Source organism: Maylandia zebra, linkage group LG1 (genome assembly GCF_041146795.1).
Source record: "Maylandia zebra isolate NMK-2024a linkage group LG1, Mzebra_GT3a, whole genome shotgun sequence".
In the NCBI taxonomy this organism is placed as follows: domain Eukaryota; kingdom Metazoa; phylum Chordata; class Actinopteri; order Cichliformes; family Cichlidae; genus Maylandia; species Maylandia zebra.
In genome coordinates, this window is record NC_135167.1 from 5,346,025 (window position 1) to 5,371,163 (window position 25,139).

Here is a 25,139-nt window from a genome sequence, read left to right on the forward strand (position 1 = left end):
AACTCCTTCACCAGAGGTTTATCAGGACAGCAGACATGGATATTAAAATCTCCCACAATAAGAACATGATCGTAGTTGGGCATAATCCCAGCTAGAAATTCTGAAAAGTCATTTATGAAATTCTTATTGTATTTAGGGGGACGATAAATAACAGCAAAGAGCACAGAGTTAGAGCGATTAACTTCAAAACACGTGAGCTCAAAGCTGGAAAACGAGGGCTGTAAAACACACTGTTTACATTTAAAATCCTTTTTAAAAACAACCGCCGTACCTCCTCCTCTCCCTGATGTCCTTGGTGTGTTAAAATAGGAACAACCCGCTGGTAAGAGTTCAGATAAAGTACTGGACTCACCAGTATTAAGCCAAGTCTCCGTGACACACATGAAGTCTAGTTTCCAGGAGGTGAATAACTCATTCAGAATAAAAGATTTGTTCACCAGCGATCTGGCGTTTACCAGCCCAATCCTGACAGGAGCCGGGGATGAGGTAAAAACCCCAGCGGCACAGGGGGTCCGACACAGCGGCCTCAGATTGCGGAGGTTCGCCCGGCGCACGTTGAGCCGAGGGGGACAGGGGTCACGGAGGAGCGGCGCATCATCCTGGCAGACCACGGGGATGAGGCAGGAACCCACGGGGTCCAGGAAACGTCGGTGCACAAAAACTCCAGGAAATAATCTCTGTATTCCTTTGACGGTAGTGGGATGGTGTGCTAAAGAGATCTTGAGTTTAACCAGCCGACCACTGCGCCTACCCCGACGTCTACGCTGGGGAGGTAGCATGACTGCACGGCATGGGCAAGTTGGGATATGTGACAGCAACGGACACCATGAATTCTGACCTCCGTTAGAAAATGGAGCTGTATTTTGTCCAGAACTTCGGAGGTTCAGAAGCGATTGGCGATCGTACACCAGTAATGACCCGATTTCTTGAGTGACACACGACAGGAGCAATATAAAAATAAACAAAACTGACAGCGACAGACGAGCAGACACGTACACCGGCGCCATCTTTACTTTTAGAGTAGTAGTAGTAGTGAGTAACTATATTGTAAAGAAAGAAAATTGCTGTACTTATACCAAGTTCACTTTAATCTCAGACTGCAGCCTTATTTTTTGTTTCCTAGCAAAATTAAAAGTAGAATGAGAGGCAGACACATAAACTGTCAGGCCCTTATACTGTGGAACCAGCTTCCAGTTTGGATTCAGGAGGCAGACACCCTCTGTATTATTAAGATTAGTCTGAAAACTGGTAACCCTGAACTCTCCCTTAGTTATGCTAATTATGCTTATGTCCCAGAATGCACTGGATGTTTCCTTTTCACACATTTTTTCTTTCTTTTTCTTTTTTTTAAACATTAGCAATTGCTAAACTCTCTCTCCTAAATTTGCCTCTTGTCCTGTCTCTCTCTCTGCCACCTCCTCTTTCCCCTCACCCCCAATTGTTTACAATAATGTGGCAGATACAGTGGGGCAAAAAAGTATTTAGTCAGCCACCGATTGTGCAAGTTCCCCCACTTAAAATGATGACAGAGGTCAGTGATTTGCACCAGAGGTACACTTCAACTGTGAGAGACAGAATGTGAAAAAAAAAATCCATGAATCCACATGGTAGGATTTGTAAAGAATTTATTTGTAAATTAGGGTGGAAAATAAGTATTTGGTCACCTCAAACAAGGAAAATCTCTGGCTCTCACAGACCTGTAACGTCTTCTGTAAGAAGCTTTTCTGTCCCCCACTCGTTACCTGTATGAATGGCACCTGTTTGAACTCATCATCTGTATAAAAGACACCTGTCCACAGCCTCAAACAGTCAGACTCCAAACTCCGCCATGGCCAAGACCTAAGAGCTTTCGAAGGACACCAGGAAAAGTATTGTAGACCTGCACCAGACTGGGAAGAGTGAATCTACAATAGGCAAGCAGCTTGGTGTGAAAAAATCAACTGTGGGAGCAATCATCAGAAAATGGAAGACATACAAGACCACTGATAATCTCCCTCGATCTGGGGCTCCACGCAAGATCTCATCCGGTGGGGTCAAAATGATCATGAGAACGGTGAGCAAAGATCCCAGAACCACACGGGGGGACCTGGTGAATGACCTGCAGAGAGCTGGGACCAAAGTAACAAAGGTCACCATCAGTAACACACTACAACGGCAGGGAATCAAATCCCGCAGTGCCAGACGTGTTCCGCTGCTGAAGCCAGTGCATGTCCAGGCCCGTCTGAAGTTTGCCAGAGAGCACATGGATGATACAGCAGAGGATTGGGAGAATGTCATGTGGTCAGATGAAACCAAAGTAGAACTTTTTGGTATAAACTCAACTCGTCGTGTTTGGAGGAAGAAGAATACTGAGTTGCATCCCAAGAACACCATACCTACTGTGAAGCATGGGGGTGGAAACATCATGCTATGGGGCTGTTTTTCTGCCAAGGGGACAGGACGACTGATCCGTGTTAAGGACAGAATGAATGGGGCCATGTATCGTGAGATTTTGAGCCAAAACCTCCTTCCATCAGTGAGAACTTTGAAGATGAAACGAGGCTGGGTCTTCCAACATGACAATGATCCAAAACACACCGCCTGGGCAACAAAGGAGTGGCTCCGTAAGAAGCATTTGAAAGTCCCGGAGTGGCCTAGCCAGTCTCCAGACCTCAACCCCATAGAAAATCTGTGGCGGGAGTTGAAAGTCCGTGTTGCTCGGCAACAGCCCCAAAACATCACTGCTCTCGAGAAGATCTGCATGGAGGAATGGGCCAAAATACCAGCTACTGTGTGTGCAAACCTGGTAAAGACCTATAGTAAACGTTTGACCTCTGTTATTGCCAACAAAGGTTATGTTACAAAGTATTGAGTTGTATTTTTGTTATTGACCAAATACTTATTTTCCACCCTGATTTACGAATAAATTCTTTACAAATCCTACCATGTGGATTCATGGATTTTTCTTTCACATTCTGTCTCTCACAGTTGAAGTGTACCTCTGGTGCAAATTACTGACCTCTGTCATCATTTTAGGTGGGGGAACTTGCACAATCGGTGGCTGACTAAATACTTTTTTGCCCCACTGTAACAGCCTCTCCTTGTGCCTGTTTCTGCTGGACGTTTCGTCTTTTTAAAAGGGAGTTTTTCCTTCCCACTATCACTAAGTCCTTGCTCATAGAGAGTTGTGTGATTTTTGGGATCTCTTTGTAAGCTTGTTGGATCATAAGCTTGTAATATTAAGTGCCACTGGTGCTATATAAATAAGAAGCAGCTCAGAAAAGTACTTTTAAGCCTGCAATAATCACCATCTTTATAATATGGAATTGGTTTCTCAAAGTTAGACTCATATCATTTTTTTAACCTCAACAAAATTCTAAAATTATATTAACTAAACACCTGCTAAAGCATAGAATAGCCATTTGCTGAAACATAATTTAATTACATATATCTGTGTTAAATTTAAAAAAGCAAAATGAAACCACAGCTTTAATGGGCCAAAATGTTTGCTGAGATGATAATGATATACAGATGAAATGCCATTCCAAAAATAATTCATATTAAAATTTAGGTCTTCCCCATTTCTCCATTTCCATAGAATATTTTTCAAGTGTCCAGCCAAACATTATAAAAGCTCTTACTCTCCACTACCTCTGAATTAAAGCGTAATCCATTGGCTCAAGATCCAGCCACACTCTGTACTTTCTCAGCACAGAAGGCAGGATCAGTGAGAGAGAAAAAGAAGGGATGGCAGAAGAGGGTGGGTGTCAAGTGAGGAGGAGGGTGAGGAGGAAAAGAAGAGGAGGTTAATAATGAGTGTTCCAAAGAGCTCCTCCGACCGTGGAGAGGCATCAGAGCCTTTGGTCTACTAGTGGCCTGATGACAGAAATGTAGAAGTGTGGAAGTCAGAGCCTCAGGTCACTTCCAGCGTCCCTCCGGCTCTTGCTGGTGTCTCAAAGCTGGGCCCCAAGACACTCCTCCACCCACCTGCACATTCTGGCCCCTGATCTCTCAGCACTGGCCCTCTAGGAGCTCAGGGGCAATTCCTCTTTCGCACTCCTACCTTCTCTAACTGAATACATTTCTCGTTTTGTTCATCTCTCTCTTCCAAGTCCTTCTCTCTCCCCCAAGCCAGCTCTTGTCCCCTCAAGCGGCAAGGCCCAGTTTTGATTTCCCTATAAATCCTGGTTATGGAGCGTGGAAGTGACTTGATCCCATTATTCTAGTAGTATGAGAGCGACCAGAGGTGATTCAGAATGAAATTGTGACAGTCTGGGGTGCCCTCAGAGATGCCAAGAGAGTAAAATTGTTACTATCCTCTTTCTTTGAAATATTAATGATGGGCCATCAATTGAGAAAAAAAAAAAGATTAAATAGATATTCGAGTCACACAATGAGATGTTCCTGTACAAAGTGTTTTTATTTCCCTCTGTAAAATTACTCCTTTCATTGGTAGTCTTCTATAAACACCTGTCTCATTTACGTTCTGTGAGCTGGTTGTGATAGCAGTATGAAAGTGCCAATAATCTACTCTAACTGAAAGCTTTAGCGATGAGATTTCGGTTCTTTCATGTTGATAATGGTTGAAAAATATTTTCAGGTTATATAACTCTGAAAATTGCACAGTGACTAATTGATGTGTTGTGATGTTGAAATAAATTCTGGCCAAATAAAATGGCTTGCTAGAATATACAAATAGCTTAGACATTATCATAGGCAGTCACAATCTCTTCAAAAATAATGTCTGTGTGCAATATGAATATGCTTAGAGCCGGTTAAAGCAAGTGTCGTTAAGAGTACGGTAAGTTTTTACACGCTGAGACTTTGAGTGTGATTTGCTGGTCTTGGCACCGATGCTGCCAGGGGTTTGGGGACACGTAAAAAACAAATATATTGGTTCTCGCCACTTTAATGCTAGATAAATAGTTTTTTTTTTTTGATATTGTGTGTGATTGATGAGATATGTGCGAGCCATGTTATTTACATTTTAACAATTTAATGATAACATTATTAGATTTTTGATTGATTGATTGGTACCTTACACCAAATACATTATTATTAATTATAATAATATTATTAATTTTAACAGATTTTTTAAAATAATGTATTATTATAAAATTATTTAATTATTTAAAATTTTACATTTAGGAACATTAATAATAATGTTGTAGCCACAGCTGTCCTGGGACAGACTGACAGAGCGACGCTGCCATATCGCGCTATCGGTCCCTCTGGCCATCACCAGTAGGCGGTAGGTGAAGCGTCTTGCCCAAGGAACCGGCAACCGGCAACCTTCCGGTTACATGACGAACTGCCAACTCTTTGAGCCACGATCACCCCATTAGAGAAATATACCTAATTATCAAACATAAAAAGTTGTAGTAAACACTTTTAGACTCTTTTTATGTTTTTATAACCTGGCAGAGTTCGAGGTAATATTAATTGGATTGTATATAGTTAATTAGATTAAAAGGGTAAATGTAGGTTCCCTATACTCCAGCTCCAAAAACACAGGCTCTTACATGTCACCTAATAAAACCCACCATTGTCTTTCATTGGACCCTTACTGCATAGTGAACATCCATACCTTTCAAACACCAGCTGCAATTAAAAATTTTTTTCAAAAGCTTAAAACATTATCTGAATACATAATATAACACCACATGTCTTCATCATATGTCAAGGGTGTTCAGTTTTGCGTTGAATGACAATCAGTATTAAAGTTATCAATGCCGAGGATATACAATCCTTAAACACTTGCACTCCACTCTACTTTTTACCCCTGGACTGTACATTACATTTTGGTGCAGGGTTAGTTAATTAAAATAAAACTTCTGTTTCATCTTCTCATTACAGCCTTTAGACTATGAGAGCAAGAGAAACTACACACTCAAAGTTGAAGCTACCAACATCCGCTCAGAACCCAGGAGTAATGGGCCCTTTAAGGACACAGCTACAGTGAAAATTGTGGTTGAAGACTCAGATGAGCCTCCTGTTTTCTCCAAACCTATGTACTTATTAGAAGTGGATGAGAACGCGCCCATCAACAAGATCATAGGCACAGTCACTGCCAGGGACCCAGATGCTACTGGGAGCCCTATCAGGTAAGATGCAGTTAACATTAAGCCTGTGACAGAATTTCCACCTTTGCCTCAAAACTATTTGCTGTTAACTGACCACAGCAGAATGGTAGCAAAATCTGCACACACACACAAAAAGTACGTTGACTTCAAACAGTGGAGAGAAGGTTAACAAAATGAACCTTTTCAGGCTATAATGACTTGTTTTAATAAAATGGTTGACAGTGAGCCATGCAATTAAACCGCCTCATGTCTTTGACCTTTGGAGAATGTGGTAGTGTCTTCTGCAGTGAGGAAAGGACTCAATGATTGTTCTCATTTCCACAAATGTACAGAAAAAAAGTAGATTATGAGTTGAAGGCCGCACAACTTTATCTTTCATTGTATGACCAGGCCTGCTGTACTCTCTTCTAGTGTGACTTAGTCTTGGAAATACCACAAGGGCACCTTGAGGATAGGTTATACAGGCAATTTCTCTCCCTCCATCTTGGCATTTCATTAATTCTCCAGTGACTTGCTGACCGCATTCCCGGGACAACACTCAACAGGTTGTGTGTAATTGCATGGTAGAGAGCAGGCTGGGTTTCATAGATTGGCTGAGGTTATAGAGCAGTGGCCGTTCGTTCTATTTTTTTTTCTTTTCTGGTGTCATCCTCATGTTTAGTGATGAGATTGCCAGGAGGAATTGAACCCCACAGATGCATGTTGCTTCCCTGGTAAATAGAGAAGGATATTTCATATATAATGACATCCTTGGCCTTAAAACTCAGTTTTACGTCACGGTGCTCTTATGTTTTTTAGTGAAAGTCTGTGTTGGGGAGAGTGACAAGGTAGTCTATAAATTAGTGAAATTATATTCTAAGTGTGTGAAAGTCCACTTCATAATTAAATACAATAATCTCATAATTGCATTTTACTCTGAAGTGGGTGTAGCTTTAATAGCTAGTTGTGTTCACATACTTTTGCTATTTGCTCTCTTCAGTGGATCATTATTGAAAGAAAAAGTAATTAAATAATGAATGAGTGTGGCTGCAGATGGCAGAACCCTGCTGACATGATCTCTTTGGCCATTTGTTGCAATGGAACTGTCCACATATCAACACATTCTTGGCACAGTCTTGGCACATTTGAACTATTTTGAACATGAGACAGTGAAAATTGAGTGATTGACTAGATCATTTCTATATTTGCAATTTATATTTATTTCTCTTTCTTTATTAGTTGAACTTATTGCAGAAAAAAATCTCTAAGCTCTTAATCACTAATTTAATATTTTGCAGTGAAACGGTTGCATTGCTTCAAGATTATTTTTTTTAATTAAGCTAATTTTAATCTAAAATAGAAAGCAGAAGAAATGGTGACCAGGTCATAGAATGCAGTAAAAAAAAACTTTATGTGCCATTCTTCATGGGAAACAAAATACAAACAAACACCAGGTTGCATTTTGCCAGAACAATTTGCTTTAAACTAGCACATTAAGGTGATCTGTCTGGTGAGATGGAGCAAATTATTGTCATGGGGGTCTCAGTATGTTGCACCACTCTTACTAAAGACCACTGGATTTCACTTCCAGCTCTGGAGTTTGGTGTTAGCATGTATTGTGACTCTGAGCATTTTTCTGAGAAAATAATTCAGTGAGTTTTTGGTCCTTGTAAATATATTGGCTGACAGAAGGTTATAGCTTCATGCCTCATAAGAGATCCCAAGTCTTTTCTACAGTACAGAAAATCTAAACAAAGACTTATCATACAACAAGTCAAACATTGAGTCGTCATTTGGTCTCAAGAATATCATATAAATCATATTTTCTTTCTCAAATGATTTACTTTGTCCAATAAAACCAAATGAAAGCTCAGTGACTCACAATGATAGAAAACTGAACCAAAGTAGAACATTTACACACCACAGAAGCCATGTTTTGAAACTGGAATGATTGATAAACATTAAATGTGCAGTATGCAATTTCTTCACAGTATCCAATTTCTTCTGCTGGGGTCCTCTCAATCAAAATAATAAAATAGATAATTTAATGATGTTTTCAAGTAGTGTGAGAATATTGCCAATTAAAATCTGTCATACCTCAGGCAGAAATCATGTTCATGAACAGGGTGATATATTGGTTTAACACACATTGTGTTTGGTGACACATACACCCACACATTTTTAGTTGGGGCAGCTGAGTGGTCAAAGCAATAAAAAAAGAACTAAAAATGAAAATTGAATGAACTAAATCTTAATGAACATGTTGAACATTGTTGTACAACCAGAAAGTGACAACCATTGTTTCCATGAAAGTCAAAAGTTATATATACAGCATGTTTTAAACAACCTCTCTTGACCAAAGTGCTGTACAAGTTATACAAAATATACACTAAATAGAAACAGTCACTAAATACAAAACAAATATATGCTAAGTAAATATTCATAAATGTGGCTTCAGCCCAACTGTAAGTAGACTGCAATCAAACACACTATTCTTATTGGTGAAAATGTAAGTTAATTTCTTTTTTTTTTGAAAATTCTAAAAGTTCAGGATAATCTAAATTCCAAAGTCACCCTGATTATTTCAAAGTCTAAGCTCATCTTCTCAAAGAAATGGCATTGACACAGAAACCCTCTCTACTTGCAAGATTAGGTTTAAAACGTTTCTTTTTGACAAAGCATATAGTTAGGTCTGGATCACGTGATTCCAAATCTTCCCTTAGTAATGCTGCAATAGGCATAACATGCTGGGGGCCTCCCATGATGCATGGAGTGTTTCTGCTTCAGTCACATTTTTTCACTCATTACGCCCAGTTAATCATTAGTTCTGTCCTGTCTTTTGGCCTGTCTTCTTCTTCTCACCCCAACCACTCGCGACAGATAGCCGCCCCTCCCTGAGTCTGGTTCTGCCAGAAGCTTTTTCCTGTCAAAACAGAGTTTTTCCTTCCCACTGTTGCCAAGTTCTTGCTCATAGGGGCTCATCTTCTTGTTGGTGTTTTCTCTGTATTATTGTAGGGTGTTTATCTTACGATATAAAGTGGCTTGAGGCAACAGTTGTTTTGATTTGGGGCTATCCATCCATTCATATCCGCTTATCAGGCTTGTCACAACTTGTCAGGATGGTGGGTGTGCTGGAGACTGTCCCAGCTGTCTTAGGGCAAGAGGCTGGACAGGTTGCCAGTCTAACACATAGGGACAGACAACCATCCACACTCATATTCACACCTATGGACAATTTAGACTTACCTATTAACCTATCCCCACTAACTGCATGTCTTTAGAATGTGGGAGGAAGCCATAGTACCTGGAAAGAACCCACACAAACACAGGGAGAACATGCAAAATCCACACAGAAAGACCCCAGCCTGATGGTGGAACTGAATTCAGGACCTTCTTGCTGTGAGGCAACAGTGCTGACCACTGTGTTACTGTGCCACTGTGATTTGGGGCAATATAAATAAAACTGAAGTGAATTGAACTGAATCCACAGCAGTGAACTCTGATAACAAATGAGGCTTTATGCCATCCATTGACGATGGCCTATTCAAGTAGATTTTGGTGCTTTCTTTATAACATGAGAAACTGAGAGGTCATCCTTCCATCTTACAGTGAGGTCCAGCTGGCGAGATGTTTTTAGTAAACATGTCCTGACTGCCACACTTCTGGAAAGAGAGGCTTTCTTCTAAGACTGACTTGAACGCCTCAGTCAAAGGTTTGGTGCAGTGTAGAGGAAAAATACTTGGCTGTTGTTCTTGCCTTTGCAGTCTTGTTTACTTTCCTTTGAAACGTAATATTTTCGATTGGTAGGGCTTAATGTTTATTACCTTTGACCCTGTGGAAGTCTGTATATTTGGGGATTACTGCAAGGACCTTATTGTGACCCCACCTGTAACAGCCGTCTCCCAGAGCTTTGAGGCAGCCAGTTAATATATGATTAAAACACTGGTTTAAAATATACACTTTATTAATCTGTGTTTTCCTTTGTTCTTATCTCTCTGTTTTTCTCTTCTTAGTCTCTTAATTTCTTCGGTTTTCTAAAAGAACAGGTTCCTACAAAAGAAAGCTGTCGTTAGTAAAGTCGGATCTATATCTTTGGAGTGGCAGCAGTAATAGCAGCTTTAGTTAGACGCTCTCCCGCCATCATCTGAACAAGCTCCTGATTCGACCCCTCTGATTAGAATCACTTTCTGTCTTAATCCCCCCCTGCCAGACCAGACCAAACCAGTTTGAGTCAAAACCACTCGAGGCGAGTGCTCTGGTGGGCTGCCATGTCCTCTGCACTCAGGAGACAAACTACCCCTTAGCTGTACTTAATGCATCCAACCAATAACATTTCAGGTGCACTCCATGAAATACTTCCTTAGTACAGCTTTTCTCTGGAGCCTGTGCTCTGTCGTTTTCTACCTGACTGATCACAAATAAAAAGCAATGTGACATCTGGCAGTCACTAAGGTTGTCTGACACAAACTGTTTGATTTCATATAATATGTGTAGTTTATATCGGAAATATTGATACAGTGACAAGCATTGGCAAAAGATTTTAAACATGTTTGATTTTCATCTTTTTGTTCATTCTTGTTTTGTTTTTTTTACTTTTACTTTCACTTTGAAGTAATTTACAGGAGCATAATGAAATTCTAAAGAATGTTTGTTTATGCCGGCTCAATATGTTACGGCACAGCTGACAGCTGGCATACTATGTATGGTAATACAAGTAGTCAAGCAAAGGAGATGGTTTTGAAACAAATGGAAATGTAATGTCACTAAAGAAAACACCTTCTACTTCACAGGGATATTTTCCTATATTTTTAATATTTTGTTATTTATACTATATATTATTTCTAACTCTCAAGCAAATCACCATCTCCATTAAAAGAACTTGGAAATGAAACTAAATAAGATGTTGTGTTCAAACATAAATGGTCAGCATTTAAGAGTCGGGGAAACTAATTTTACCCCTGTGATCCTCCCAGGGGAATAACTGACGTAATAGCAAGCAGGATTATCAGGGGCATTTTGTTTGCTGCCAACAAAAATATATATATATATTCTCAATCTTTTCACCTTATAGTCTTCCAACTTGTACAGGCGCTCAGTCACTCACATTCACACTGTAATGGAGATAAAACCCCAGCCAGTCAGGGGTGTGAAAAAACACAAATGGACATAGAAACCTTTCCATGGCTGCTTAGCCTATAATAGATAACCACAGGTAGACATACATATCTGCAGCACATGTTGTGTAGCATGCTTATATGATATATCGGACGCTTCCATAATGATACATCAAACAATTAGCGGTAACAGTTAAGTGGGAGGCATCACTATCATGCCTAGTTTGGCCACAGTAAACCATTCATGTATGTCTTTCATTTTGAAATAAGAGTAATAAGAATTCTTCCATAACGACTAAATAACTTTTTTGAACTTTTAACTCTAACCGATTTGAACTAATGAAAACTTTACAAATGTTTCATTTATTATTATCATAACATTTTCTCTTGGTTTTTCATTGTATTTGAATATTTTAATTCATCGTACTTTATAAAACTCCCTCCAACATTGCCAAAGCCATATGTAAAATTGTTTAATTTAAATTTTTTAGGAAATGCTTCTGTTTTATGTGTACATTCTTTTCCACACACATATAAAATTGGTTATAGAGAAACTGAATTAGAGCCTAATTTTGGGAAAGGAAAAAAACATAATATACTCATTTTATAATAGAATCATTAGTGTCATCTTAATGATTCATTTTGCACTTTATGAGTAGGCCCACTGCACAGCAATGTGAACAAAAGCAAACTTAACTTTTTTGTTCCTTTAACACATAAAGAATTTTTTTTAATAATATATAATATGTAATTAGGTTTTGTTCCTAGTCTATGTTATTGACTGAAGAAAATTTTGTGACAGAAAAGAGACATCACTGTGCATAGTAAGCATGACCAATGATAGCTAGCATGGCAAAAAGGGGCCATCCTCATAAACTGCAACAGAGAAGTCCCACCCTGGCCACACTGTTTGATAGATGACACTCTGTGAAAAATGCAGTGCATCAAAGTTCTAATTACAAAAAAACAAACAAAAACAGTCTAATTATAGCTTGTAGCTATTTTGCTATTTGAGCTTATGTTCCACTAATGTATGATGATGATGTTTATAGTGATTCTGAATATTTTTGGATGTCAGCTGCAGCACTTATAAAATATTTGGCACAAACAACCTCAACATGATGGATAACTGTTTGACCTAGGCCCGTCCAGAGCCTTGGAAAAAAAAATCTTCTGAAACATAAAGCAAAGCTGAAATGATGTGATAGAAATACACGGACGCGTGAATACATTTGCACCTGTTCTCACATCACACTCGGGAAAGCTGCGAACGTATAATGTTGGAGATCATTTTTTTTATTTGCTTTTAATTCTTTTCACATCACATTGTCAGTTTGAGTGACAGGTGGCAGAACATTTCAGGGTCTGTCTCCTCTCTTCCACGTGAGGCTGTCAGACTTTGACTGGGATCCACTCAGTCTGCAGGAGAGAGGCTGCTCCCAGGTGGGTTGCTGCTGTCTGCCTGTCTTGAAAGTGCTTTGCGTCTGCAGGCCAAGAGAGAAAGAGAAGGAGCGGTGGGGTGTTGGTAGTGGGGGGTGGGGTCCTTATGGACCTCTTCCAGCCTGGCGTCTAGAGGATTTTACACCATTTCATCTCAAAAATGGAAATGTCACGGCTCGGTACATCTCCCCAACAATTGGAATCTGGGCCAGTGGTTTATTTATTTCATTCCCTACCATTCTTGTATAAGCAGCAACCTTCTTCATATAAATAGTTATTGTGACTTTGTCTTTGCCATTTTCTGGTGCTCTTTTTCTGTTTTTTCTTTCCTTTCCTCTGCATTCCTTTCCATTCTGTCTTTTCATTCATTCTCTCACATAAATACTATAGACTCCCTGCCAACAGGTCTACAGTGATAGGGATGAGCAGTTCCAGTGTGAGACAGAATGAGACCCAGGGTGAGGAAGGAGGAGAGACAGGGTGAGCAGTGTGCCTGATGGCCGGGATGTCTGTGTGGGGAAGGGGGTTTGCTCAGAATTGGATAGGGGGATTGGATTAGTAAGAGCTTGTGACCCAGCTGGATAGAAAAGGAAGAAAAAAAAATACTTTTGCAATATTGTGGGTGGGTAGGTGGGGTACTGTGAGGAAACAGAGAGAAAGTAACAGGGACAATGTGTCCTGGAGGTATGGAAACCCTTGTGCTGTGCAGTACATGTAATTAGTTCACGTGAATCACTGCAGCCTTGTGTTTTGGGTGAGTAGGATGTTTATGACAGTCACACATAATGGAAAATGAAATGTGTGAAACCAAAGATGACCCATAATGACAGATTCTTTTTTAGTCAGTTTTGTGTGGGCTTGTCCCAAGAATTGGCGCTGTGCGTGCTGCAACATGAAAGAGCGATTTCACAGCTTCAAGTGGCATCAGAAAATTCTCTTTTATGTGCATTCCAGTGCTTCTGCTTTTTTTTTATTTTTTGGGGTGGGGAGTTTTATGTGTTGCACTATTTTTTTTTAAACTGGAAGACTATACAAGTCTCAGTCAGTGTGTCACGGGCAGGGTCATAGATTAATTTCAATCTGAAAAAGGACAGCTTGACAAAAATACGTAAATAAAAAATGAATAAAGCATCTCCTTCTACTAGTTTAAAAAGAAAAAAAAATTGCTGAAATCGGACAAGGGTTCTTAATAGGCAGGTCACTGTTTAACTCCTGTAATATTCATTACCTCCCCACCCCCATGCCCCTCTGTTGTTGGTGTTGTATGTGACACAATGCTGTCCTAACTCATTAATGCAAAGCCTTTGGGAGCCATTGAGTATTGACAGATCCCAAACAGGGTTAACAGCACCACATCTCTTACCCTGACATAACATGTACTAATGGTCTTTTTTGCAGGAAGGAGGCATCACCTAGATGGGGGGGAGGGCTTCTAGGCTGTAATGCCCCCTGCTGTTCATGGGGAGGCAATAATTATCCCTCAGATGATAATTATTGATTTCCAATTGTTTTTAAATGAATATTGATCTACAGGTTTCTCCTGTTAGGCACAACACCCCAAGGATTAGAAAAGATGCTTCAGTGGTGCTGCCGCAACAGTGTTTTGGCTCAAATTTCTGGTGTTTGTTTATCTTGGTAGGTACTTCATTGATCGACACACAGATCTGGAGAGGCAGTTCAACATCAATGTGGACAATGGCAGGATCACGCTGGCCAAACCACTGGACAGAGAGACAGACATGTGGCACAATATTACAGTAACAGCCACAGAAGTCAGTAAGTAACATTTGCTGGCTCTGTTCTCCCCTGCTGTGCACACTGTCCGTAATGATTTACCCCCAAAGCTTTAGAAAATAAAGCTTTGGGTTTTTTTGTTTTTTAATGGGTAACAGCAGAAACACATGTATGCTATCTTACTCCTTTGAACAACTTTATGGGTGTTCTCAGTCAAAGGAATCACTGACCTGCTTCACAAAGTTCTCCATTCAACAGTATAGAGCTGCTTTCTAAACCAGCACTTTTAATCGCTCCAAGAGTATGGCACAAACAATTAGCATTTGAATCCACAGAGGCATTAAATACGTTAATTTGCTGAGTTTTGATTGAATTAAACAGCTCAGTAGTCAATTTGTGAAAGTGCAAGAACATTAAGACGTATCAAATAAACAGTTTTAAAGACATGCTCCAGAGTGGATTGCTCCAACGCCAGCATCCATTACAGATTAGAGAACATCTGCGAACCGCAAAACTCACTGACTATGTAGAAAATCTTGCCGGCAGAGCTACAAACAGCTCCAACCATATGTAAGGCTTTATTTGCATACAGATTGTTTCAGGGGGGCTGTATGTTGTGATAAAGCTTAATGTACCCCTTTAAGCTATTGGAATAGAAATTTACACAGCTTGTAACTTTTTTCTGTCCGATTCGTCTCTTCTATCTCTTCCTCCTCTCTATGTCTCATCATCTATCTGTCGCTTTCTTTCTTTAATCAAAGAAAACACATATTAATTGTCAGAAAATAGAAAGAAAAAAAAGTCCGTACACTGTCGCAATGTTTTGGCCATGCGGTAAAGACAAATCCCACCGTCGCAGCAGCCTATTGGAGAAACTGAATGTGTCTCATTTGATAAGCTGGTTCCCTTGTCATGTCGTGCACCCTTACATTGAAAGCACATTTTCATGCCTCTTGGCAAAGTAACTGTGGCTTGAGATAGTGGCATCTCTGAGAACACCTAATAGGAATTTGCCAAAATAAATACAGCAGTTTTGCTATTCTTCACGGATGGGGAGGAGAAGCCGGTGTCTTCTCTGGCGTGAAAAGCAATAGATGTGTTCCCAGTTCTATCCCGATGCCATTTGCCACCCAAACTGAGGAACGTTCTGCTGCCTCGCACCAGTTGACATCTGACTAATCAGATTCTATTCCCTGTCTGCTACTAGGGGGAAATCGCTTGCGAGGGGAGGGCACACTGTCTCCCCTCCCTCTGCTCTAATCCATCTATCACTGTCTATCAGACTGTCAATTTCCACTCACCTCACTGCTTACCTCTTTTTCAATTCATCTCCTGGAAAGGCTGAAGGCCCTGAGTTTCTACTGCGTCTACTGCTTCATTTTAAGGTTTTACTGAAATTATGAAAGAGAAAAAAACCTAATGCTTTTATGCAAATAATTTGGTATTCCATGCTCAGAAATGTATATTAATGTAATCCTCTGTGACAGTGGTTTAATTTCTTCATAGAAATGTGACAGTGTAACTTTTAAAGACAACAGCTGTTGGAATGGCGGGACTTATCCTAGAACATAAGCAGTGAAAGGCAGTCTGGCACTTTTCACGGCACTCAGGATTTCTGCTGCTGCAGCTTCACTCTGTCTGGTATGGCCCGATGTTTTTAGCAGATAAAATCTGAGAACTCTGGGAAAATGCGATCACATATGCTGACTTTATGATGTGGTACCTGGTATACAGCATAAAGTATGTTGTATATAAGCATGTCCTCAGTGTAGCTAATCTGTAAAAATGAAAGGAAATTACAAAAACACACACACGGTTCAAGAAAAATGTAGTGTACGTCTAAAATAACATTGCAAAGCATTCTCTTAAATTGATAATTTTCCAAATCAATAAAAATAATTTAAACAAAAATCACTATTGTCACTGGCCATGGTGACACAACCCTCTTGGGTCCACATTAATAGATAATTGCTTTTAAAGTTGGCATTTGCACCACTGATTAATAAATACACCATTCACAGAGACTCTCGAAAGCGACTGTCAATTACCAGTGATGAATAATTCCAATCAAAATCTAATCTAATTAAACTGCCTTTTATTGTCTTTTTAGACTTCAGTTACCAATGACTCATTAATATGCATGTTTTAACCCTCATGTTTTAAACATTACAGTGTACAGGGGATTTTCAAAAGCACTTTGAATAGGATTTTTTTTCCATTTCTGTTGCCTAGAATCCTGTTTTGCATCGTTGATACTGGCTGAAATTTAGATTGATGTGGCTTATCATCTGTCCTCCCATCAGCCCAGGAAATGAAGGGAGAATAAAGATGGAAAATAAAGGAAATTAAAACTAGGTCACAGAATTTACCTGGGATTTCAAGTATAACATTTTTTCTATCACTGGCTCTTCTTATTTATTAATCTCCACTTTTCCTCTACATCTTTTGATTCCTTATGATTCTTTCTATCTATCTATCTATCTATCTATCTATCTATCTATCTATCTATCTATCTATCTATCTATCTATCTATCTATCTATCTATCTATCTATCTATCTATCTATCTAATCAGGAAATCACAGTCAGATATCAAGGGCAGTTGTGGCCATCAGAGTAATGGACATTAACGACAATGCACCCGAATTTGCCACCGAATACGAGGCCTTTTTATGTGAAAATGGAAAGCCTGGACAGGTAAGGAAAGAAGACGCTCATTCATCAAAGCAGTTATCTATCAATTTCTTACTCTCTGTCCTTTTCTTTCTCTTTCTCCTCCTTTGTAATGATTGGCCACAGTGAATTATAGGCTATTTATTTCAGTGGGAAACTACAGAGGTGGGAGTACGGTCTTTTTTCTCCACAAAAGTCCTCCTTCCACACAGTGTGCGCTGAGCAAAGGGGAAATGAGAGCAGTCAGGATTGATCAGAGTGGATCATAATTCAAGACTGTCTTTCATGTCCTCCTCCAGATGGCACAATGCTTCCCCCAGCCAAAAATCGTGGACAAGTACTTAGCATTCTCCTTTTCATCAATCGACCTCATTCACGGGACCTGTGTATATACCATAGGGAGTTTTATTGAAAGGAGGAGAGAGAAAAAAAAGTAAACAGAGAAAAGATGAAACTGTCCTGCCGGGCCTGAATTCTAATTTCCAATAAATCATAAAGACATACAGTGTGATAAGACCTATGATGACAGATTAACAGATAGAGCCAGGAGCCTGAAAGTGTGCCAGACTAGACAGGACCTCATTGATAATAATCTCAAACTCCAGGAATGAATAGGGCACATATTTCATCAGGTATGATCCAGCCACTATTACACTGAGGCAATCTGCGGTGGCAAAAACAGAGTAATGAATAGGCTGCCTCCTCTAATGGTTTTGAGCCCTCCTCTGTAAATCTGCTTTTCTATCTGTTTTCAACACAGGTGATCCAGACTGTCAGTGCAGTGGACAAAGATGACCCAATCCAGGGCCATTACTTTGACTATCGTTTAGTCCCTGAGATGCTAAACAACCCCAATTTTACCATCAAAAACAACCAAGGTGAGAAGCAGGTGACATCAGAGAAAAATAAGTCTTTTGTGGCAGAATGACTGAAGTTTCTGCAAATTTTTTCAATGGCTTTCCAGTCTAATCTCCAACCCGCGGCACGTTAGCCATACTGGAGATGAAATCTGGTGGATCAGTGTAGCTCACAATTAGCAGATGTGAAATTGTCTGGACACCAGCTTCTTTTTACTCCCCAGCGCGTTTTGAGGGAAACTAAATGAATGGGATCCAAATGGCTTTTCCTGGTATTCTTTCAGCTAAATGTAGGGTGACTTCCTAGGAGCTGTTGCAGTGTGGCAGATGGTACTAAATTTATTTGCTAAATACTCTGAATGGTTTATTTGCCATTTTCTCATGTTTTTTATTCCATTCCTCTTCTCTTGCCTTTCCTTCATTACCGACTCTGAACCGACTGTGTTCACCATGAGTTGTGTAATAGTTTCAGCTTGGGGCAGAAAGATCTTCATATGGTACTACCCTTCTGTTCCGATGTGGAAGCTGTAGGCAAAGTTACTGCTACCTCTCTTTGATGCAAGATGAGTTTGTATAAATCAGGTCAAGTGGGCTACCATTTTTTTTATTATAATATTTTTAACAAACCTTGCGCTTCTGAACAGCACTGGCAGGATATGTGCATAACATCCCAACGTGTTATGAATAAAAGGCTGCATCAGCACAGACTTGCTTCAGATTATTTAGTCTTAACTCTGGATCAACTTCAAAGTTTATAAAACATGCATGCTCCTGAATCCTGTCCTTTTGTGCAGAGGAGATTTATTAGTTTCTTAAGATGATGTAACAGATAAAACCTCCACTAGAAATGATTCACCTCTAAAAGCACAGCTCTGTGTTTGACCAGTGAACAAAAAGCCTCCTCTCTTCCTCAAATGCCTGAAACAAAAGTAAATATGTGTTGTGGTTTGGTTCCATATATTACATACCACACCACAGCAGCCACTTGTCTATGGTAATGTTAATTCTAAACAGAAAAAAGCACCATTGCACCATATTCCTCTGCACTTGAGTGACTATTTCTATCTGAGGCGGCAGCTGTGGGAGACACTTCAGTGAAGAGCGCCGGGCTCCTGTGAGCCTCTGTGTGCTGCTTTTGTTTGTGATGATGAGTCTAATTGTAGGGAATGCACAGTGAAGAGGTTAGGGGTAGCCTGCCATGGGGAAAATGGCGAAGGTTCTGACCAGCTATATAGAAGATACTGAGCGTCCTCACAACTGAGTATTCAGTAGGCGGGATGCAACAGAGCAGGGCTTCCCATCCTTGGTAGCTGAGACAACATACTCACCATGATGCAAAAAATGTAATTCTGCTGATAGACATTATTTTCACACTAACATTTGTATGAGGAAATAACACAATGTTCCTTTTACAAATGCAATGTTCAACACATTAGGAATAAAATGTACTGTTGCTAAATTCATTATGCTCAAGGGTTTTACTGCTACAGTTTCTGGTGGCTAATGTCAAATAGTCTTTGACAGGTACTACTTTATCGTCATTAATAGAACAGAATCATCTCCTTTCAATTCTACATCACCTTTTAGCATTATCTTTATACTTGCGACTATTCAGAGTGATCCTTGTTTATTAAAAAAATTAAAGGGTCCATCAAAAATTTAATTCCTACTTGGCAACACTTTTTTTCCTGGGTGCCTCCAATATTTGAGGTTCATCTCTAGGTGCCCTCCTATTTCCATGACCATCAAGATATATTATGAATAAATGTCATACATACATGCACCGTACATGCGTTTATCTGCTTTTGATTGCCAGAGTGCCTGCTGCACACACTCTACATATGCAATCCACACAGTATATCCAAATTTAAACTGCAACCTTGTAATCCAGGACCTAATACAGTTAGACAGACAGTTAGATGCTGAATAATTTTCTCTAAAATTGCTCCTTCACTTTACCTCTACTTTTTTTTAGCATCATTGTGAGCGGGACAAGTAGCACTGTCCAGTAACTGCAACAGTCCATATCGCAGTTACTGGTTATGATACATTGCTGATAAATCGTCTCTTAAAAATTTAAATATAAACAGACTTTTCAAATAAGAGTGTAACTATTCAGACTGCCCAAAGTTTTGTCATTATGCCCCCTCTTTCCTCCTACAACACCAAAGAATTGTGTCTTTCACCCCGACTTGCTGAACCAGCTACAAGACAAAGGTTAGCAAAGGAAAAATGCTTGCTAATGTAATTTTGCAGGCTAATTAGCCAATTAGCTGTACACCGAACAGCTTCAAACTTTACCTGCAAGTGTCAGTCAGTTTAAATATTAATTGTTGTAGTCCTTATTCTTCATCACCACTGCTGAATGAGCCTTTACTGCATGTTAACACAAAATTGTCTCCGGCTCTATAAACAACATTTACTGCTGCATGTTAATTTTGTTAATGTTGTGATGCTGAAAGATTGTCAGTGAAACATGTAGTCTTACACTCAGATTTAAGGAAAGGCTTTTTTAGGGACTAATTATTAGTGTCTGTGATTATACAGCATACAATGACATGCCAATAATGAGGACACAATACAACTGTGACACAAACTGACACCCTAACCATTTTGTATATTTATTTCTAGGCAAATTTGGTCCTACCAATATGACCTCTTTCACTTCTTAGATCCTTTCATGTTAGGTTATAAAACATTTAATTTATGTAGGTTGTGAAACTTCAGAGGCATCGGGAATTTGAAAGTGTTTAGACTGTTGGTGTCACTTTTGCTGTCACTGCTGTCATTTGTAGCCTCCCACATAATACGTTATTTATAGCAAATCTTAATTTAAATAAGGCTTTGCTTTTGTCATAGTGACAATTAATATTTCAATGTACACAGTGTTCATCAGAACGCTAACAGTCAGTAGATGAAACACTGTTCAAGTGGCCTAATATATAAAAGGTAATAAAAACAGCATTGTTGTAAACCTAGTGAGTTCAGTCTGTTTGAAGGTTATGTGCACAGCTGTCTTTCTCTTTGAGTAGAAACTCCGTATGTCGATTGGCAATTCTATTTTTTACCATCAATAGTTGCTAGGAAAATGCAAATCATCTGCATATCAGAACATGCCCCAATGGTTTACTTCACTATAGTTTATACTTCTTACTATGCAGTGCTCAATGATCTAAATAAAAAGGGACATGTCGGTGCTCACAAAGCAGAGTGTATCACTTTGTGGCAGCACTCATAAGAAAATAAATCTGAGCATATGTTCACATCAATTACAGATTGTGCAAAGCAAATAATTCTATCATGAAGTCTTCCATCTTATGATTAAGTTTGCTCTGTCAACACGAATGTTTCAACTTGGCCCTTCTCTCTGTATCACCCTCAAGCTGCGAGGCAAAGGTTAGACTATCAGAAATCTTGTATGTTTTCCATAAGATCAGCAGGAGTAGGTTCTTATGGGACTGCAAGTGTTTGATAATGTGAGGAGGCTAAGGAGTGCCAGCTAATGAGCAGACAGCTTCACAGAAGTGCCATCAAAGAGCAGCTGGCACCTTTCTGGGTCGACATGTGCCATCTTCTTAGCCAGTGTCGCCTGCCGTGGTCCCTTCATTTCCTTCACTTTCAAAGAGGGACGGCGAATTCAGATTCACCTTTCTTCAGAATCCTCAAATTGGACTGTAGAGAAACGAAGGAAGGTGGTTGGAATCTATCTACAGCATTGGAATGTGAGAATGCTAAAAAGCCTAATGGCGATTGATGTGAAATTAGTTTACCCTCATGCTGCACTGATCTTCACACAATTTAATAATAGAACTTCAGTCTGTCACCACCATGAATAATAATGGGTTTTTCTCACGCCCTTGCAAAAATTCATCTCTGGCTTTACATCTCTCTGACAGACAATTCAATCAGTGTCCTAGCCAAGCATGATACCTTCCGACGACAGAAACAGGAGATGTACTTCCTGCCAATCGTTGTGACGGACAATGGGAATCCGCCGATGAGCAGCACCAACACCTTGACGATCAGAGTCTGTGGGTGCAGTAAGGATGGCATTGTCCAGTCTTGCAACGTGGAGGCGTATGTCTTACCCATTGGACTTAGTATGGGGGCTTTAATTGCCATCCTTGCCTGCATTATACTACTGCTAGGTGAGGTATCCGTTCTGTTGTGCATCATTCCATTGAAGTGGTTTTAATGGATGTTGTAGACATCATAGAATTTTTTCCTCCATAAAAGATGTACTTGTACTAACACAAAAATCCACTTGACCAATCCTAACCTAGTTTCCCGTGTATTTTTCTACCTATTTTTCAATCTTTCTTTCTGACAGTAATAGTAGTACTATTCGTGACCTTGAGGAGACACAAGAATGAGCCTCTGATTATCAAGGATGACGAAGATGTGAGGGAGAATATTATCCGTTATGATGACGAAGGAGGAGGTGAGGAGGACACCGAAGCATTTGACATTGCCACGCTGCAGAACCCGGATGGCATCAATGGGTACCTGCCACGCAAGGATATCAAGCCTGACCTGCAGTTTATGCCACGGGCAGGTCAACATTCGGGTCCAAATGGTGTGGATGTAGATGAATTCATCAACGTACGGCTCCACGAGGCAGACAATGATCCAACAGCACCACCTTACGACTCCATCCAGATCTATGGATACGAGGGCCGGGGATCCATTGCTGGCTCCCTCAGCTCACTGGAGACAGCGTCATCAGACTCTGACCAGAACTATGACTATCTCAGAGAATGGGGTCCACGCTTCAGAAGACTTGGGGAGCTCTACTCTGTGGGTGAGAGTGACCGTGAGACCTGACCTTTGATTTCTTAAAAACAAACAAACAAAAAAAAAGACTTAAGATTTTTTTTTTTCTGTCCACATACTTGTGTATTGAACGCTAGGGGGTTTGTTGGCTTTTAGAAACTGGTGTTTAAAAAGAAAAAAAAAACAGTTAATAACAAGGGAGGCCACCTTTTTGTAATCTTTTTAGAGTGAGGTATAGCAGTTGTCATCTACTATGTCAAGCGCATTATAATTGTTCAGCCAAACAATGTCTTTATTAGGAGATCTATGATTCTTGTGGAGTGTAACTTAGATTCCGTTGTGGAGTGTCTAGCAGTATTTTGGGTGTTAGTCATTTACTGTGACTACCAGTAGCAGAAAAACCCTGGCATTGCTGGTAGTTGCTCAGTGAACAGATATTTGTGGGTTCTCTGAAGCTTGAGCGGACACCATGCTCGATGCTCCATGGACAACAAGCTGGACTACAGAAGGTGGAGAGGGTTTCCTGTCTCCCTAAGCCATGCAGCTGATGGTGATTGCAAGGAACAAGACAATGACAAAGCAATATATGGTCTTCATTACAATGATGAATGTATGTATGATTTGAAAAAAAGCAAAAAGACAAACCAGTATTGGCTTTAAGGTGAATTTGTTATCATTTGATATGTTCTCTGGTGGCCACATTTATAAACTATCTAAAGCCCAGAAAGGCTTGCTTTATACAACTCTTTGTATTTACATGCTACAGGTGTGGGTTGCAAGCGTTACTAGCCTATAAAAGACTGAAGTGAAGACAAAAAAGAGAAATGTAGAAACTCTGAGGCCTTCTTTTTACAGAAGCAACATTAAATACAATTGTAATCTACTGTTTTTGACAAGAGATGTGTTGATTCTTCATTATTGTTCTGAGTTTTTGTATATCTGCTCCTAAGTCTTTTTTTTCTGTGCTGACTATTTGAAGTGAGTGTGTTCAGATTATTTCACATTCAACAGTTTTTTTCTAACCACTCAAACACTATTTCATAACAGCCAAACCATATCATAAACCTATTGCAGTTGATGATGTAGATTAGATTTAAGCAGGCAAACAAGACCTCTAGGTTACTGTAGCAATGCAGATGAATTCATTAATTGGGACTTCAGAAATGGGATCTTTCTGACACATGCTAATTCTGTGTAAAATATATTTCGTAATATATTCCGAGGTGCAGCGTCTGAGCACAATAGTCCAATTGAGAACTAAGTGACTCTTTTTAAACATCAAATCTCATTTAGGAAACACAGATTGTGTTAGCCCAAGAAAAATGAATTTGCGGATCAGGACCATGTGCATATTGTGCTTACACTGTATGATATCAATAAAAAGACTTGTACTGTACATAGAGTTACTGCTAACGTCATTAGCTTTCAATGAGGTGGTAGGTTTTGTCTCTGCACGTTAGCTCTTGCACATTATGAGAATTTCAATGGCACTACAGCTGCGTGCATACTCAGTTTGTACTGATACAGTATTATGGCAGTTCTCGGTAGACTAAACAATATATATGGAATAGTCCTACATGCAGATCATATTTTCTACTGTGCTTTAATGCTTATAAATGTGTATGTTCAATTATTTACTCCCTGTACTGTAATCTAAGATACCCTGTATTGTTTCCTACTTTGTGAAATATATTTTTATAAATATTGCCGAATGAGTGTGCTTTTCTTATACAGGCTAGAGGTCAACACTACAAAACGTTGAAGACAGTGCTACACAGCAAAATCTCCAGTGTTAAATTAACACTAGAGAGTGTCTACATGGGTCCACACCTCTGAGTGTTAAATACAATACTGTTGAGTGTTAAATTAACACTTTTGACAGTGTTATATGTTTAAAAGTAACCTGGTCAGTTTTGAAGATTAACAATGGCTAACACTGAGCAGTGCTGATTTTCTAACACTGGAATATTTCTAACATTTTGAGTTATTTTCCAGTGTTAGAAAATCAGCACTGCTCAGTGTTAGCCATTGTTAATCTTCAAAACTGACCAGGTTACTTTTAAACATATAACACTGTCAAAAGTGTTAATTTAACACTCAACAGTATTGTATTTAACACTCAGAGGTGTGGACCCATGTAGACACTCTCTAGTGTTAATTTAACACTGGAGATTTTGCTGTGTATGAAGATAATTTTCAGGTCAGCTCAGTGACACAAAGCACAGAGTCATCCTTGGGCAAATATTTGAAAAAGTAACCCTGATGACATCATGCCAGTTACTTCAAGGTCATCCTTGCCTGGAGACTACAAATAGTATAGCAGAAAGCACGTTTTACAGACATAACAAAACAGGACCACGGCCATCAAATACTGATATTCTCTTTGGTGTCACAGGCATTGCTACGTTAGACACAAGTTGTACACTACTGATGGACTGCCCCACCACTGGACTTTGAGAGCTAATTTGCCATTTTTAAAGAACAAGAATGCGTACATTTGATTGCGATA

The 25,139-nt window shown here is 39.6% G+C and overlaps 1 protein-coding gene across 5 annotated transcripts in view; it reads left to right on the top strand.

Moving 5' to 3' along the window:
* cdh8 (cadherin 8) overlaps positions 1-24,333 on the top strand; it is a 99,015-nt gene extending 74,682 nt beyond the window's left edge. For 2 of the 5 annotated variants that reach the window (XM_012919762.3, XM_012919763.3), the window contains exons 8-13: positions 5,836-6,083; positions 14,235-14,371; positions 16,903-17,024; positions 17,761-17,878; positions 21,754-22,005; positions 22,188-24,333. In XM_012919762.3, the coding sequence (XP_012775216.1) occupies positions 5,836-6,083; positions 14,235-14,371; positions 16,903-17,024; positions 17,761-17,878; positions 21,754-22,005; positions 22,188-22,681 (1,371 nt within the window). In that variant the 3' untranslated portion in view covers positions 22,682-24,333. Of the gene's footprint in view, positions 1-5,835; positions 6,084-14,234; positions 14,372-14,395; positions 15,971-16,902; positions 17,025-17,760; positions 17,879-19,316; positions 20,075-21,753; positions 22,006-22,187 lie in introns of those variants that run through there. The other 3 variants (XM_004539809.3, XM_076889372.1, XM_076889399.1) reach the window with 3 other exon arrangements.
* Positions 24,334-25,139: the final 806 nt, after the last annotated feature.